We start from the raw sequence: 14,379 nt of genomic DNA, 5'->3' as shown, positions 1-14,379 counted from the left end.
AAAAAAAAGGAAAACAAGGGAAGCAGCAGCAGCCCTGATCTGCCTGTCTGTGCCCGTGCCCGTCGGTCCCGCCGCCCAGGGGAGCGCCTCACCGCCGACCAGATGGACGAGCGGCGGCGGCAGAACGTCGCCTACCAGTACCTGTGTCACCTGGAGGAGGCCAAGCGGTGAGGGACCCCCCAACCTGCCCCCCTGCGAGCTGGGGGCCCCGAGTCCTGGGGGAGAGGGGGGTTAAGGATGGGGTGGAGAAGGGGCCCTGGGTGGGGGGGCTGCAAGGTCGGGCGGCAGGTAAAGCCCTGCCTGCTCCTGGCCCCTCTCTGTTTGGAGGTTTTCCTTGGCCGTTCAGCCATGCGCTTCCCAACCACTCCGTCGAGGTGGATTTCTCGGTGGGGGGATTTCTCCCTTGGGTGGCTGCTTTCCCTGCCTGGATGAGGCCCAGGGCGGCGTGCCGGTGGGTGCTGAGGGTCCACGACGTGCCGCCGCGTCTCTGCCCYGCCAGCTGGATGGAGGCCTGCTTGCACGAGGAGCTGGCCCCCCCGACGGAGCTGGAGGAGAGCCTGCGCAACGGCGTCGTCCTGGCCAAGCTGGGGCACTGCTTTGCCCCGGACCTCGTGCCCCTGAAGAAGATCTACGACCGCGAGCAGCTGCGGTACAAGGTAAGAYGGGGCCATGGTGCTAGGGCCCGGCCCCTGAACACAAGCCCCGCTTCTGCTACTGCAACGGGGCACGAGAGCTGTGCAACMTGCCCTGTGGYTGAGGGGTCTTTCCAAGGCTGGTGRGCACCAAGTGGGGAGAAATGTGCTGGCTGTAAAGGTGAGGGGGGTCAGCCCCGCAGAGCGGGGTTGCAGCCAGGCTCTCTAAGCTCCGCTGCCCCGGAGCGCCGCAGACCTGCCTGCGGGTTCAGCTGTGAGCGCTGGCCCCTGCTCCGTGGGKTTGGGGCAGCAGGTGACCCCAGGGGTGGGAGAAGATGAGCTTGAACCTGAGCTGATTTCATCTCCTCCTGTCTAGGCAACCGGACTTCACTTTCGGCACACGGATAACATCAACTACTGGCGCGACGCCATGACCCACGTGGGGCTTCCCTCGGTAACGTGTCCCCTCGGCTGGCCCTAGGCTGGCTTTTGTAGGAAACCCTCGTGGCAGCAGCCCGGGGCTGCGTGCTGTGGGGCCGGAGGTGGGAAACGCCGGTGTGCCGAGGGGCTTCCCCTCGCCAGGGCGGTCCCTTGGGCCCTGCTGCCCCCACGGACCATCTGGGACCYGGCCTGACTCCTGTGTCCTCAGCAGATCTTCCACCCAGAGACCACTGACATCTATGACAAGAAGAACATGCCCCGGGTGGTCTACTGCATCCATGCGCTCAGGTGGGTGCCAGCGAGCATCCCCAGCCCTGGTCCCAGGGCCAAAGGTGTCATCTTGATTCATGTTTGTGGTATGGAGCCCTTTACTGGCCTCGAGAAGGTGGGAAGGCTCCCAAATCCCAGCCTTGAGGACTCCTTGTGTTTGCTTAATCCTACATCTGACAGACTCTGTGAGACGTGTCCTGATATGAAACCCTTYGGGACAGGGAGAGATATAAGAGCCCATGGGATCCAAGCGCTGGGACTTGGAAACCTGGAGACAGGCTCATGCATTTCTTTAATGAAGAAGTATCTGTGCCCACTAAAGGATTATCCCTGTTCCTCATAGGAGAAAGTGAGGCACGGGGCTGGGGGCGTTTCAGTGAGTCTGTGGTGGCTGTGGGACTGCCAAGTCCTCTTCTCCCAGCCTGGGCCACGAGGCTGCAGAGCCTTCTCCATGCCCAAGGACAGAAAACATCCGAAGTACTGTGTTGGGAGGGAGAAGCAAGTCATGGTGTGCGTCTGCTTCATCTTTTAGCTTGTACCTGTTTAAACTGGGGCTGGCTCCGCAGATCCAGGACTTGTACGGGAAAGTGGACTTCACAGGTACAAACCCACGCGGGGAAACCTGGGCCAGGGCTGGCGACTCGTGTTTATCTGGGCGTGCTACCGCGTTCCTGAATCCCTTCCACAGAAGGGATGCTGGGAATGAAGATCTCGAGCGAGCGTGGGTAACGCTGGCCCCGATGCGGGCGTTTTCTGCACCCTCGGCTCGGTGGAGGAACGGGGGCTCCTGGGTCGGGGCAGGTGTGCGTGGCTCGAGCGCGGCGCTGGGCCAGAGCGGTGACATCTCTGCTCTGCTCCAGAGGAGGAGATCAACAACATGAAGCGGGAGCTGGAGAAGTACGGCCTGCAGCTGCCCGCCTTCAGCAAGATCGGGGGCCTTCTGGCCAATGAGCTCTCGGTGGACGAGGCGGCGGGTGAGTGGGAGCTGTGGGGAACCGGTGACATGTATCAGCCCGGAGCAGCATCCTGGCTCAGGATTCCTGCTGCTGAATGTGTTGGCCCCCTGAATGCCAAATCTGGACTTGGTAAATCCACGTAAACCACACGGTGCTTCTGAGGTGCTCCAAAGGCCTCTAAATGCAGTTGGGCACCTTGCTGCTCACCCCCTTCCCAGCTGACAGTGCCYGGGGTTTGCATTAGCTGGACTTGTTCTAGAGAAATCGAGACTGCCTGGGCACTGGGRTCTGCCCTTGGAGAAGGGAGATCCTCCACCCGTCCTGCATGGGGTGGCTTTTCCCACTGCATGCCAGGCTAGAGGTACWTGGTGGATGGCCTGCTACAGCCCTTGGCACCTTGTTCCATCTCCCTGGGGCTGTTTCACATCTCCTTCCTACCTTGCCCCCAGTCCATGCAGCTGTGCTGGCCATTAATGAGGCAGTGGAGAGAGGAGTGGTGGAGCAGACCATGGAGGCCCTGTGCAACCCCAACGCTATGTTGCTCAACCTACGGGAGCCTGCAGCAGCTGTCTACCAGGAGGTGCTCTACCAGGCAAAGCTGGAGAAAGCCAGCAATGCCAGGAACAGGGTAAGTATGGCATGGAGTGGCCAGAAGGAGGAACAGCCCCTTCTCTGGTGGTAGGTGCTTCCAGCTGGAGGGGCTYATCTTGTGTCTGGCAAATAAAGCCCAGACCCTGTGTTCACCAAAAGACAGGGAGAGGGGTGGGAGTGCAGCGTTTTTTCTCTTGGTAGTGGTTGACCTCAGGGCCTGGGGATGATAAATGTGTCCAGAAGTCTCCAGAAGGTCCCCTTTGCTGACCCACAGCTAGTGGGATGCATCTGGGCAGAAAGCTCATGGTGGGAATCTGTCTCTAGTACCTGCAGGCGATTCCAGAGGGGGAGGACATCTATGACCGGTGTCTGACCCAGGCTGAAATACAAGGGAACATCAACAAAGTGAATGGTGAGCAAAGCTGCAGCCCTTCGAGGGGGGTCTCCAGAGCTGCTGCTGTCAATACAGCGCTTACCAGGCAAGTCTGGCACGATCCTGACAATCCTAGGCTGGAAGGAAGAGCCCAGTCTGGTTGTCTCCAGAAAGGAGATGTCCCCTCAGGCCAGCCTCAGACCTGGCAGGAGAAGGGATGTTTCCAAGGAGAAAAAGTTCTTGGCGTGTGGGCTTGTGGTTCAGGTTTACTCCTATCCCTGGAGTCRTGGGATGACTTACCTCTCTGGCCTCTCTCCTAGTCCACGGAGTGTTAGAGCAGGTGGATGATGCCTTGGAGAGCCAGGACGCCCAGGAGCTGTACCAGGCACTGCAGGATCCCGTCCTGGCCCTGCGCTGTCTGCAGCGGGAGAATCTTGACTGGTATTTGGAGCAGCTCAGCATGGACCGGGAGCAGAAAGCACTGGTAGGGGCTCATAGAAGCCTGGTGGATGGAGCATGGGTGGCACCTGGGATGGCTTTGATGGTGGTACCCCAGCAGAAGGAAGCTCCCTGCTCAAGAAGGGGAYGCTCTGTGGAGCCGCAGGCTTTCTGCAAGGGGGTTTGAGTGTTGGCTGCTCCGTCCGGCCAAGGGGGACTTGATGCAGGGCCCAGAGGGCTCTTTGTGCCTCCTGCAGGAGCTGGGCTACGTGGACCTGCTGGAGCAGGAGGAGCTGCAGGCAGGGATCCTGGCCGCAAACGAGAAGGGRGAGGAGGAGCGAGCCAGTGAGTGGCCGGGGCCGGGGTGGCCGCGGTGGGTTTGGGTGCACCGCGCTCCAGCACGGGCACCGTGCGGCCTCCGGGGCGGCCCCTTCCCGTGCCCACCCGCCGCGACGTCCCCGCTCAGCGCTGCGCGCCGTGAGCCGAATCAACGCGGCCGTGCGCCGGGGGACGCCCGCCGACACGCTGACGGCGCTGATGGACCCGGCGGCGCGGCTGCCCGCCGCGCAGCCCCTCGCCGCCCCGCTGTACCAGCGCGAGCTGGCCCTGCTGCAGCGCCAGCACCCGCGGGTGAGAGCGGCTCGCCCCGGGCGCGGGCTGCCCCGGGAGCACCGGGGGGAGGGTGCTGGCAGGGGGGGGCACCGGGAGGGTCAGCGTCCGCCCGCCCCGCGCAGGGCGAGCTGGCGCAGGAGGAGCTCTTCGTGGCCGTGGAGATGCTGTCGGCGGTGGCGCTGGTTAACCGAGCCCTGGAGGCCGGAGACGCGGACGGGCTCTGGAGCAGCCTCGTCAGCCCTGCCCTGGGCCTCTCGGACGTAGAGGACGCGAACGCCCGGCGGTGAGCGGATCCGCCCCGGGGCAGCGGGGGCACGCGGGCCCTGGCCGGAAACCTTCCAGCTTCGGATCGGCTCAGCCGTCGCCCCACGTCTTTTTCCCCCCCCTCGCAGGTACTTCGACGACTTGCTGCAGCTGAGAGACCGATCTAGGGAAGCGGGGGGCGAGTTCCTGAGCTGGAACGACATCCAGGCCGCCGTGAGCAGCGCCAACTCGTCCGTGCGGAACGAAAACGCCAGTGAGTGGCGGCCGCGTCGCCGAGTTCGGCAAACTTTTCCCGCTTGCGYCGGGAGCCCGGCCCTCGCGGGGCGCTGGGGAACCTCGGGGGCCGACGGCCGTGTCCCCCTCCCGCGCAGAAGTCCTCGCCGTCAGGCTCGTCAACGAGGCGCTGCTGCAGGACGACGCCGAGAAGACCCTGGCGGCGCTGCTGCTGCCGGCGGCCGGCCTGGCCGACGTCGCCTTGCCGGTCGCCGGACGGTACCACGCCGTCCTGACGCGGGCGCGAAGGCGGAAGGCGCGGGTAGGCGGCCGGCAGAGCAGCGGAGGCGGCGGGCGGTCGCGCTCGGGGCTCGCTGGAGCCTCTTCCTCTCCRCCTTGCAGGCCACGGAGGACGACGGGGCCGTCCTCTGGTGGGAAGAGATCCAGCAAGGCGTTTCCGAGGCCAACGAGGACTCTGCGGCCACAAGGAGAAGTAAGAGCTCCGCAGCGCCGGGAGCCGATGCCGCGGGGCGAGCGGGGAGGAGAAGACAGGACCTGCCGGGGCCACCGCGACCCTCCCGCCTGCCTCCGCTCCCGCAGTGGCCCTGGGCGTCGCGGCCATCAACCAGGCCATCAAGGAGGGCAAAGCGGCCCAGACGGCGCGCGTGCTGGGCAACGCCGCCGTGGCCCTGCGCGGCGTGGTGACCGCCTGCGCCGGCGCCTACCAGGAGCAGCTCGCCGCCCTCATGGCCGGCAAGAAGCAAGCGGGTAAAGACGCTCGGGCGGCGGCGAGCCGCGCCGCGTCCCTCCGCGGGAGCGGCTCCCCGACCGCGCTCCTCCCCGGGCAGGCAGCGGGAAGCCTTGCTGGGTCCGGCACGGGCTGCAGGACGGCGCCGAGTACTACCTGAACCTGCGGACGTTCGAGGGCACCTGGGAACGGCCCCGCGACGGCGTCCTCGACACCACGCACCTGAGCCGGGAGGAGATCCAGGTAGTGCCGGGCCGCGGGGAGGCCGGCGGTGCCGCCGCCGCGGGCGCTGAGCCGGCGCGTCGTTCCTGCCCGCAGGACGTCGTCGCCCGCGTGACGGCGGCCCACGACCGGCACCTCCTCTGGGCGGCCAACGTCGGCTTCGTCGTGCGGCTGCAGGCGCGGGCCAGGGGCTGCCTCGTCCGCCGGGAGCAGCGGCCGGCGGCTGCCAGGATCCAGGTGACGCTCGCCCCGTCCTCCGGGCGCCCCGGGCAGGGCGCTGCCCCGTCGGTACCCGGATAACCCGCCTCCCCTCGTCCCCAGGCTTTTTGGAGAGGATACAGGCAGCGCAGGGCTTACCTGGAGAGGCTGCGCTACTTGCGAGCCAACGCAGATGCCGCAGTAAAGGTTGGAAATCCGGTCGCTGGAGTCTATTTTTTTCGCAGACGTGGTTTATGCTGCCGCCGTTCGCATCAGGCAGCCGGCTCGAGGCGGGGACGTGGCGGCCGCGTAGCTTAGTCCAAACGCTGCGTGTCGGGAGATCCCCGCCGAGCACAGACCGAGCCTTGCTGCGAGCTCGGCTTGGGCGGAGGACGTCTTGCCCCCTCCCTCTGCGCCCGCTGCGCGGCCACGCTCGCTGCTCTTCTCCCCGGGTAAGTCCTCGCAGCGGAAAACCGCTGCACGTCTCTCCCAGATCCAGGCGTGCGTGAGGATGTGGCAGGCCCGTAGGAAGTACCAGGAGAGGCTGCGCTACTTCAGGAGGAACGTGAGTGTTGGGGCTGGGAGACTGCAGAGAGCCCCCTGAAACATCTCCCTGCGGGAGATGCTGGGAGCTTGTCGCYGGCTGCTGGCTCAGAGGGGCAAAAAAAATCCCCCAAAGCACAGTCAAACCGCTGCTCCCGAGCGCCTGCAGCTCCGAACTGGAGCGCGGAGAAGCTGGTGGTGCCTCCCCGCACCGGGGCGGATGGGAAGCAACACGGCTCTGGTGCCTAGTAAGCCTGGCTGCGACCTCTGAGCTCGGCTGAGGGAAATGCTCCAGCGCCCTGGAAAACCAGCAGGGACCGAGTGATGCGCGTTAGAGGGGAGGAAGGTCGGGAGGGAAAGCGTCACCCGCGGGAGGCGAAGCTGCTCCTCCGGCGTTGCTGCAGCGYGGGAAACGCAGCGATCGCAGAGGAGGCAACCGCTGCGGAGGGCCCTCCGAGGCAGGGGGCGAAACCCTGGACTCCCTCCTGGGATCTGGATACCCTTATCCCATGCGCCGGCAGATTCCCGGAGCTGGGAAGGCCCCGACAAGCGCGGAGGGAGCAGCTAGCCGGCTGCCTGGCTGGCGCTCCGRCGCTCCCAGTTTGCTGCGGGGATGCTGTGGGGAGCCTTCCCTCCTCTTCCCCCCTCTCACCCCTTGTTTGTCTTGGCAGATTAAAGCTGTAATTAAGATCCAGGCTTTTGTGAGAGCTAACAAGGCCCGTGGGGATTACAGGATGCTGGGTAAGTGCCTGCTTGTCTCCGCTCTGAAGCGGCTGTAATTAATTGGGGATGGGGATGCCTCCTTGCTCGTCTACCGGCCGGAAGCGTCYGCGAGGGCCCGCGTCGGATGGCCGCCCCGTCTTCCAGCGGACGCTCACGGGGCCGCCGTGCCTCCTTGCAGTCCACACCGGGAACCCACCGCTGAGCATCGTCCGGCGCTTTATCCACTTGCTGGAGCAGAGCCAGCATGACTTCTGGGAGGAGTCGGAGCTGCTGCAGCTGCGGGAGGAGGTGGTGAAGAGGATCCGTGCCAGCAAGCAGCTCGAGAGCGACTTGGACCTCATGGACATCAAGATTGGGCTGCTGGTGAAGAACAGGATCACGCTGCAGGTCAGGGAGCCCTGTGGGGAGGGGAAGGACCTCGGCCACCTCACGTGGCTCTGCCGTGGTGCCTTGGCTGTTAAACTAGTGCTAATCTGGCCTCACCACCTTGGCATTACAGCTTAAACTTCTCTGCTTTGCTTTTAAAGCAATTCAAGGGATTTAGATATCTTCTAGGTGCCTCTGGCTCTTTCCCCAGAAGCTAGACTGAAATCTGGAGCTTGCTCACAGCTGCCAATGTTTCTGCTCTCTCCTTGCCCGCGGCTGCTCCAGGAAGTGGTCTCCCACTGCAAGAAGCTGACCAAGAAGAACAAGGAGCAGCTCTCGGAGATGATGGCTATAGACAAGCAGAAGGGGCTCAAGTCGCTCAGCAAGGAGAAGCGGCAGAAGCTGGAGGCCTACCAGCACCTCTTCTACCTGCTGCAGGTAAGAGTTACAGGGCTCTGTCCTCATCCACCTGCAGAGCCCTTGGTACGACGGCTGGGGCAGCCCTGGCCCTGCAGCACACGGGGCTATCGTCACGCTCCTCGTCTCTGCAGACCCAGCCTGGGTACCTGGCCAGGCTCATCTTCCAGATGCCCCAGAACAAGTCTACCAAGTTCATGGAGTCAGTGATCTTCACGCTTTATAACTACGCGTCCAACCCGCGGGAGGCCTACCTGCTGCTCCAGCTCTTCAAAGCTGCCCTGCAGGAGGAGATCAGGTGGGTGGCCATGGGCACCCCAGTGTGGGGAGAGAGCTGGGAAGAGGCTAGGCCAGGAGCTTCTGCTCGGATAGAATTATTCTCTCTGGCTGTTGGTTCCTCACGCTGGTTACGGTGTGCTTGGAAAGTGAATGTGATGTTTAATCATCTTCATCCCATCATTTTCTCTAGGTCCAAAGTAGACCACGTCCATGACATCTTGACTGGGAACCCCACAGTGATCCGGCTGGTGGTCAGCTTCTACCGCAACGCCCGAAGGCAGAACGCCCTGCGGCAGATCCTGGGCAGCGCTGTGCAGGAGGTCCTGCAGGACAAGACCCTCAGCATCCGCACTAATCCTGTGGACATCTACAAGGCTTGGATCAACCAGATGGAGTCGCAGAGTGGGCAGAAAAGGTCAGGCCCAGGGTGAGGGTGCTTAGGCCAGAGGCAAGCTGATGGATGCTGAGCCAGTGATGGGGATCTTGTCTTCYGCCTGCAGCAAGCTACCATACGAGGTCAGCCCTGAGCAGGCCCTGAGCTATCCCGAGGTCCAAAGACGGCTGGATATTTCTATCCGCAACCTCCTAGTGATGACGGACAAGTTTGTCTCTGCCATCACCTCTTCTGTGGATAAAATCCCGTACGTATCCCTGGCTTGTAGCCCCCTCCCTGCTATGTTTCCAGCCTGAAGGTAACTTCAGTGAGGCCCTAGAAAGGGCACTTGGGCAATGGAGGTCCTCCCTGCCCCTCAGCTACTGCCAGCAAGGGGGGAAAATAAGCTTCAGCGGGCATTGCTGTCTCTGCCCTTCCAGTAACGYGCTGGCTGGCTGGCACGTCTCGCCTCTGCGTTTGGGTGCTTTGCTGCTGCCAGGGTGTCTGCGAGGAAGAACCTGCGCTTTGGTGGGGGGGAGGGTCTCGGGGGATGAAGGCTTCCCGCGGGGATGCCTAAGCGGGTAAGGAAGGGACAGGCGGCGGTTGGAGAGGGCAGGGCTTGCGCAGCCTCAAGCATTTTGCTGTGTATGTTGAACCCCTGTTGTCTCAGGGCTTTGGGACTTCCTATGTCACCAAGCACAGCAGTGACGCTCTTGTGTAACGCAGGAGACCAGGCAGGATGGCCAAGTCTGGCCCTGCCTCGTGTGCTGACCGAGCGCTCTCCTGTCCTCTCCCCAGCTACGGCATGCGCTACGTGGCCAAGATCCTGAAGACGTCTTTGGCTGAGAAATTCCCTGAGGCCTCAGAAGAGGAGATCTATAAGGTGKGGGGACCTGTGCTACCTGGTGGGGGTTCAGCTGCGTGTGTAGGCAGTGGTGTAGGATCTTGCTCAGGGACGCATTCGTAGCACGGTTGTAATTTCTCTCCTGACTTGAATTTGCCTTCAAGTCTGAATGATTTCCTTAAGCCACTAAGGAAATGCCAACTCTGGGCACTCCTCTGTGCTGCTGTCCCCTCCAGAAGGGACCGGGAGCTCCCACCCTGGGCAGCGTGAGCACAGAAACAGTCTTCCCCAGTGAGCCACCAGCCCACGTGCTCCCAGCCCTGTGCGGACACTCCCWGCCTATCCTGTGTCCTAGATCGTTGGCAACCTGCTCTACTACCGCTTCATGAACCCGGCGGTGGTGGCTCCTGACGGCTTCGACGTCGTGGACATCTCAGCTGGGGTGGCCCTGCACCCCGACCACCGCCGCAACCTGGGCTCCATCGCCAAGGTGCTGCAGCACGCGGCTGCCCGCAAGGTCTTTGACGGGGAGAACGCTCACCTGCGCGTGGTGAACTGCTACCTGGAGGACACCCATGACAAGTTCAGGTGGGCACCGGGATGGCGTCAGCCCCACTTAGGGACATGCCTGAGGCTTTGGGCTGCACGGTGCTGAGTGTCCAGGCATCTTCTCTGCCCAGGGCCAAGTGAGGGTTGTGACCCTAGAAATAAAAAGGGGGATACGTTGAGGAGGAAGGGAGGGATCTAGCTAAAGTCGGGGACTTTGGGGGCTTGCTGAGAGTTTCTTCCCCAACAGGGAGTTCATCTCTGCTGCCTGTTGCGTCCCGGAGCCAGAAGAGCGGTTTAACATGGATGAGTACTCGGAGATGGTGGCAGTGGCCAAGCCAGTCATCTACATCACGGTGGGGGAGCTCATTAACACGCACAAGGTAAGGGCRTGAGATCCACCCGCAGACGAGCGGGTCTCGTGCAACACAGCCTGAACCTTGGCAACCTCGGCATGATGCTCTCCACGCGCGTTGTCCAAAGCAAACTCCTGGATTCTGTCCTCCGAAAACACCGGTGTCCCCAGTTGCCAACAAAGGGCATCAGCATCGTACATCCCCCCGCTATGTGACTTCCTAATCCCTTCAGGGAACTTGGCAAACTCTTGGCCCTGCTGTGTCCTGTGGGGCTGGATCCYACAGCTTAAATGCATGTTGTGTGTGTGTGTGTGAGCTCCTCTTCAGTCCCCATCCCCTGGGCCTTCGCTTTCTGCTGTGTTTCATCACGTCCCCCCGTACCCCGTCACAAGGACGTCTGCTCCGGGCTCTCAGGCTGTTTGTTATGTGATCACMTTCCTCCTTTTACACAAGCAAACGATCTAGATTCTGCAGGTTCTCTGCTGTTTGTCCTCTCCTGAGCTCCCAACTCTGCAGTGTTCCGTCTTTCGGGTGCRAAGGCAGCTGTGTCTTTCCTTACCAGACCAGCCCTTGTTTCGAATCCTTTTTGCCTTCRTGTACCCCTTGACTCTTTTCTCTTGCGTTATCCAGCTCCTGCTAGAGCATCAGGACTCCATTGCACCGCTTCATGGAGACCCCCTGCATGAACTTTTGGATGATCTTGATGAAATTCCTACAGTCCAATTCCTTGTYGGTACGTACGGTGCTGCTGCGAGCTTTGACATCTCCTGAAGCCATAGCAAACGGCACTTTCTGCTAGTCACAACCTTCTCAATGTGTGGCTCAGCTCATCTTTCCCTGCGGAGCATCCAAGCCCTCATTCCAATTCACGTGGGTTTGAATTTTGCAAAGGTTTTTGCAGTGTCGGTGTTCTTCAGTCTTGGGTTCTGCAAGAGGGCTAATGCTTTATAGGACCAGAGCGGTTGGGACGTGTCCGTACTGTAATCCAGACTACCTTGCCTCTAAAGCCAAGAAGATTTAATCTTCTGTATATTAATGTGCTCCCTTGCAGCTCGGGGGAGGGTGGGAGTCTCCTTGCTCTGTGCGCTGTCCGGCACGTGCTCCCCACCCCACACCCTTGGGTCCTCTGCAGACASGAGTCTGTTTGAGGACGCTTTTCTTGCACCAAAGGCTTGCCAAATCGGTTTGGCCATGGCTGCATGGGCTTGTGCCRGCAGCAGGGTCCGGGGGCAGCCAGCTCAGCTCCCTGTGCCCCCGTGGGGCTACTCCTGGCCCCTTGCAGGCGAGGGCGTTCCCAACCCGGCAGACGGCACCACGGAGCAAGCGCTCTCCCAGCTCGCCAAAGTGGAGATCTCCCTCACCCTCACGAACAAGCTCGTGCTGGAGGCCAGCAGCGAGGAGGCCGACGTGAAGAGCTTGCTGCTGAGGTGAGGACGTGCTTCTGGGTGCAGGGCGCTGGGGATGTGGCGCAGGAGGCGAGTTGGGCAGCCAGTGCCCTGCTGCAGCCCGAGGGTCGTGTGGCCTCTTGCTAGCTTGGCTTCAGGGGAGCTTGGTGGTGGATGATGCTAGCTCAGAATATACTAAACAACATGTGCGAGGGAAACGATCCGGAACAGTGCACCTGACTTCTTTCTCACCTAGCACCAAGCAAATGCTAGTGGATGTGATCCAGTCCCAACCTGGAGATTCCCTTCTGGAGATCCTGCAGACACCAGCATCGGAGGACGAGGTGGGTGCTTGTGGGAGAAGTGCTGSTTGCCTCCATGGGAATGTGTGCCAAACCCCTCTTTTTCTTTTAAGGGGACAACACAAAYGTGCCACAAGCAGAAAGCTAGTCTGCTCCTTGCTCTTTGTATGTCCCTGCGGTGGCTGACTCCAGCAACACTCTTGTGAAACGTCCCTCCTGTCTTGTCCCCCAGGAGGCCACCCACTCCCATCTCATGCACAGACGGGCGCTGCGGGATGCCCAGACCCCTGACAAGCTGAAACGCAACCGTTCTCTGACTGGGAACAGCCAGCTCTCCATGGAGGAGAAGAAACGTAAGGTCATCCGAAATCTGCGGCGCTTGGAGAGCCTGGGCGTGGTGGACTCTGCTGATGAGTACCAAGGGATCGTTAATGAGATGGCCAAGGTGAGCTGGTGGCCAGGTGCTGCGCAGGAGCCTCCACAGGCAGAGGCACAAGCGATTGCTTGGCCASGGCCCCGTGGAGTGGAGAGTGCTGCAGGGCTTGGGTGCATGCCTTGGTGCCACCTCGAGTCTGGAGGTCCCCCCTTCAAACCCACCTGGTGTCCTGTTTTAGGAGCTCGTTTGAAGCTACGGGTGGGTGACACCAGCTTTCTCATATGGCTTAATTTTCCCCAGGATATCCGCAATCAGCGGCGTTATCGGCAGCACCGCAAAAGGGAGCTCCTGAAACTGAGACAGACCCTCCAAGGGCTCAACTCCAAGACCTTATTTTATGAAGAGCAGATTGACTATTACAACCAGTACATCAAGACCTGCCTCGACAACCTGGCAGCCAGCAACAAGTAGGTTTTCATTGCACCAGAAAAAGCCCCAGCCAAACAACAACCAGAAAACCCTAAACCCCTATCTGGATGTTGTGAATGTTTAATGCACGTGGGGTTGGAGGGGTTATCTGTGGTTAAAGACCCTCTGGTGAGAGACCCAAGTCCGTGGTCCTGTCTCTTGCAGGGCCAGCGGGAAGAACAAGAAGCTGCAGTCGTTGCATTACACRGCAGCCCGGCTGTTTGAGAAGGGGGTGCTGCTGGAGATCGAGGACTTGCCCGTCAGCCAGTACGTGTTCTGGGAAATGAGCTACTGCAGCGCAATTTTGTGGGCGGGCAGGCAGGGCAAAACCACCTGGAGGGGCCCCTGCGGTCCCATCGTCCCCTAGGGATGGGGTGAGCTGTTCGAGGTGTTACCAGGGACTGCAGTAGGGCTGGGTTTTGGAGATGGCTTTTTGAGTTGTAAATCTGGATCCATCCATGAGGATGGGGCTGCTCGGAGGCTCCAGATGGAGTGGCAAGGGGCCCGGCGTTGCCATCTGGGTTGTGCTAACTCCTGCCGTTCCCTCTAGGTTCAAGAACGTGATTTTCGACATAATCCCCTGCGAGGAATCGGGCAAGTTCCAGGTGAAAGCCAAATTCATGGGCATCGACATGGAGAAGTTCCAGCTCCACTACCAGGTGGGCAGCCCGCCGCTGTGCCCATACGCGRCAGCTCTCAACACTGCTGTGGGAAYGAGGTTGAACCKAGGAGGGCTCAGCCTAGGGGGTGTGGGAGGTGGATGGTCTCCCCAAAACCCCGTGGTCGAGAGCACTGGCCAGAGCTGATGTGGAACCGTGCGTCAAGGAGGGGACAGACTCACCACGCTGCGGGGAAGCATCTCCTCGCTGTGTTTCCTAATGCAAACCTGGTTCCTTGGTGGCTTCTCTCTTCCCTTGGGGCTCCCAGGGTCTGGGAGGGGGTTGCTGCCTGGTGCTGAGGTTAGGAGAGGCTCTGATATCTCTCCTCCAGGACCTGCTGCAGCTGCAGTACGAGGGTGTAGCAGTCTTGAAGATGTTCAACAAGGCCAAAGTCAACGTCAAYCTGCTCATTTTCCTCCTCAACAAGAAGTTCTTCAAGAAGTAACGAGCAGGGGATGGGTGGGGGAGGGGGAGGGAAGGGTGCTGCTGGGCATCCTGGGGTAGGGGGATGGATGACGATGCAAACCTGCCAAAAAGAAACCTCAAGGAGAGCATTCTGGGGCCGAGCGGTCCCCTGTGCGGCGGGGAAAGCCGCCTCGATGTGTCTCCTGATCCAGCACGCTTGAGCTCTTGCAGCAAACGGCATCTCCCCGGGAAGAGCAGAGGGCTCCCTTTCCCTGGAGGGTGGAGGCGATGTCTTCCTTCCCCGCTGCGCAACGGCTCCAAAATCAGGGCTCTCTGAACCAAAGTTAGGTGTGGGACTCTGGGCAAGCTGCTTCGGCTC

General features: G+C 61.2%; 1 protein-coding gene across 1 annotated transcript; it reads left to right on the top strand.

The window, feature by feature from the left end:
- Positions 1-76: 76 nt before the first annotated feature.
- On the top strand, positions 77-14,052 carry IQGAP3 (IQ motif containing GTPase activating protein 3). The gene is made up of 37 exons (XM_085318856.1): positions 77-167; positions 500-656; positions 1,009-1,086; positions 1,285-1,361; positions 1,876-1,943; positions 2,204-2,317; positions 2,749-2,927; positions 3,215-3,302; positions 3,584-3,747; positions 3,959-4,046; positions 4,168-4,331; positions 4,436-4,596; positions 4,706-4,830; positions 4,949-5,112; positions 5,193-5,283; positions 5,391-5,558; positions 5,639-5,781; positions 5,857-5,997; positions 6,082-6,165; positions 6,452-6,523; positions 7,173-7,242; positions 7,403-7,611; positions 7,876-8,028; positions 8,142-8,305; positions 8,477-8,701; positions 8,787-8,927; positions 9,458-9,542; positions 9,859-10,091; positions 10,300-10,432; positions 11,036-11,138; positions 11,688-11,832; positions 12,047-12,134; positions 12,325-12,537; positions 12,769-12,935; positions 13,102-13,203; positions 13,487-13,595; positions 13,927-14,052. Exons 1-37 carry the CDS (start codon positions 103-105, stop codon positions 14,038-14,040), a joined length of 4,845 nt encoding a protein of 1,614 aa, XP_085174982.1. The 5' UTR covers positions 77-102; the 3' UTR covers positions 14,041-14,052.
- Positions 14,053-14,379: the final 327 nt, after the last annotated feature.

The sequence above is a fragment of the Rhea americana genome, unplaced genomic scaffold, assembly GCF_003343005.1.
Source record: "Rhea americana isolate MKP2758 unplaced genomic scaffold, rheAme1 scaffold_557, whole genome shotgun sequence".
NCBI classification, from domain to species: Eukaryota; Metazoa; Chordata; class Aves; order Rheiformes; family Rheidae; genus Rhea; species Rhea americana.
The sequence above is the reverse complement of the archived record's forward strand: the minus strand, read 5'-3'. Positions and strand labels throughout refer to the sequence as shown.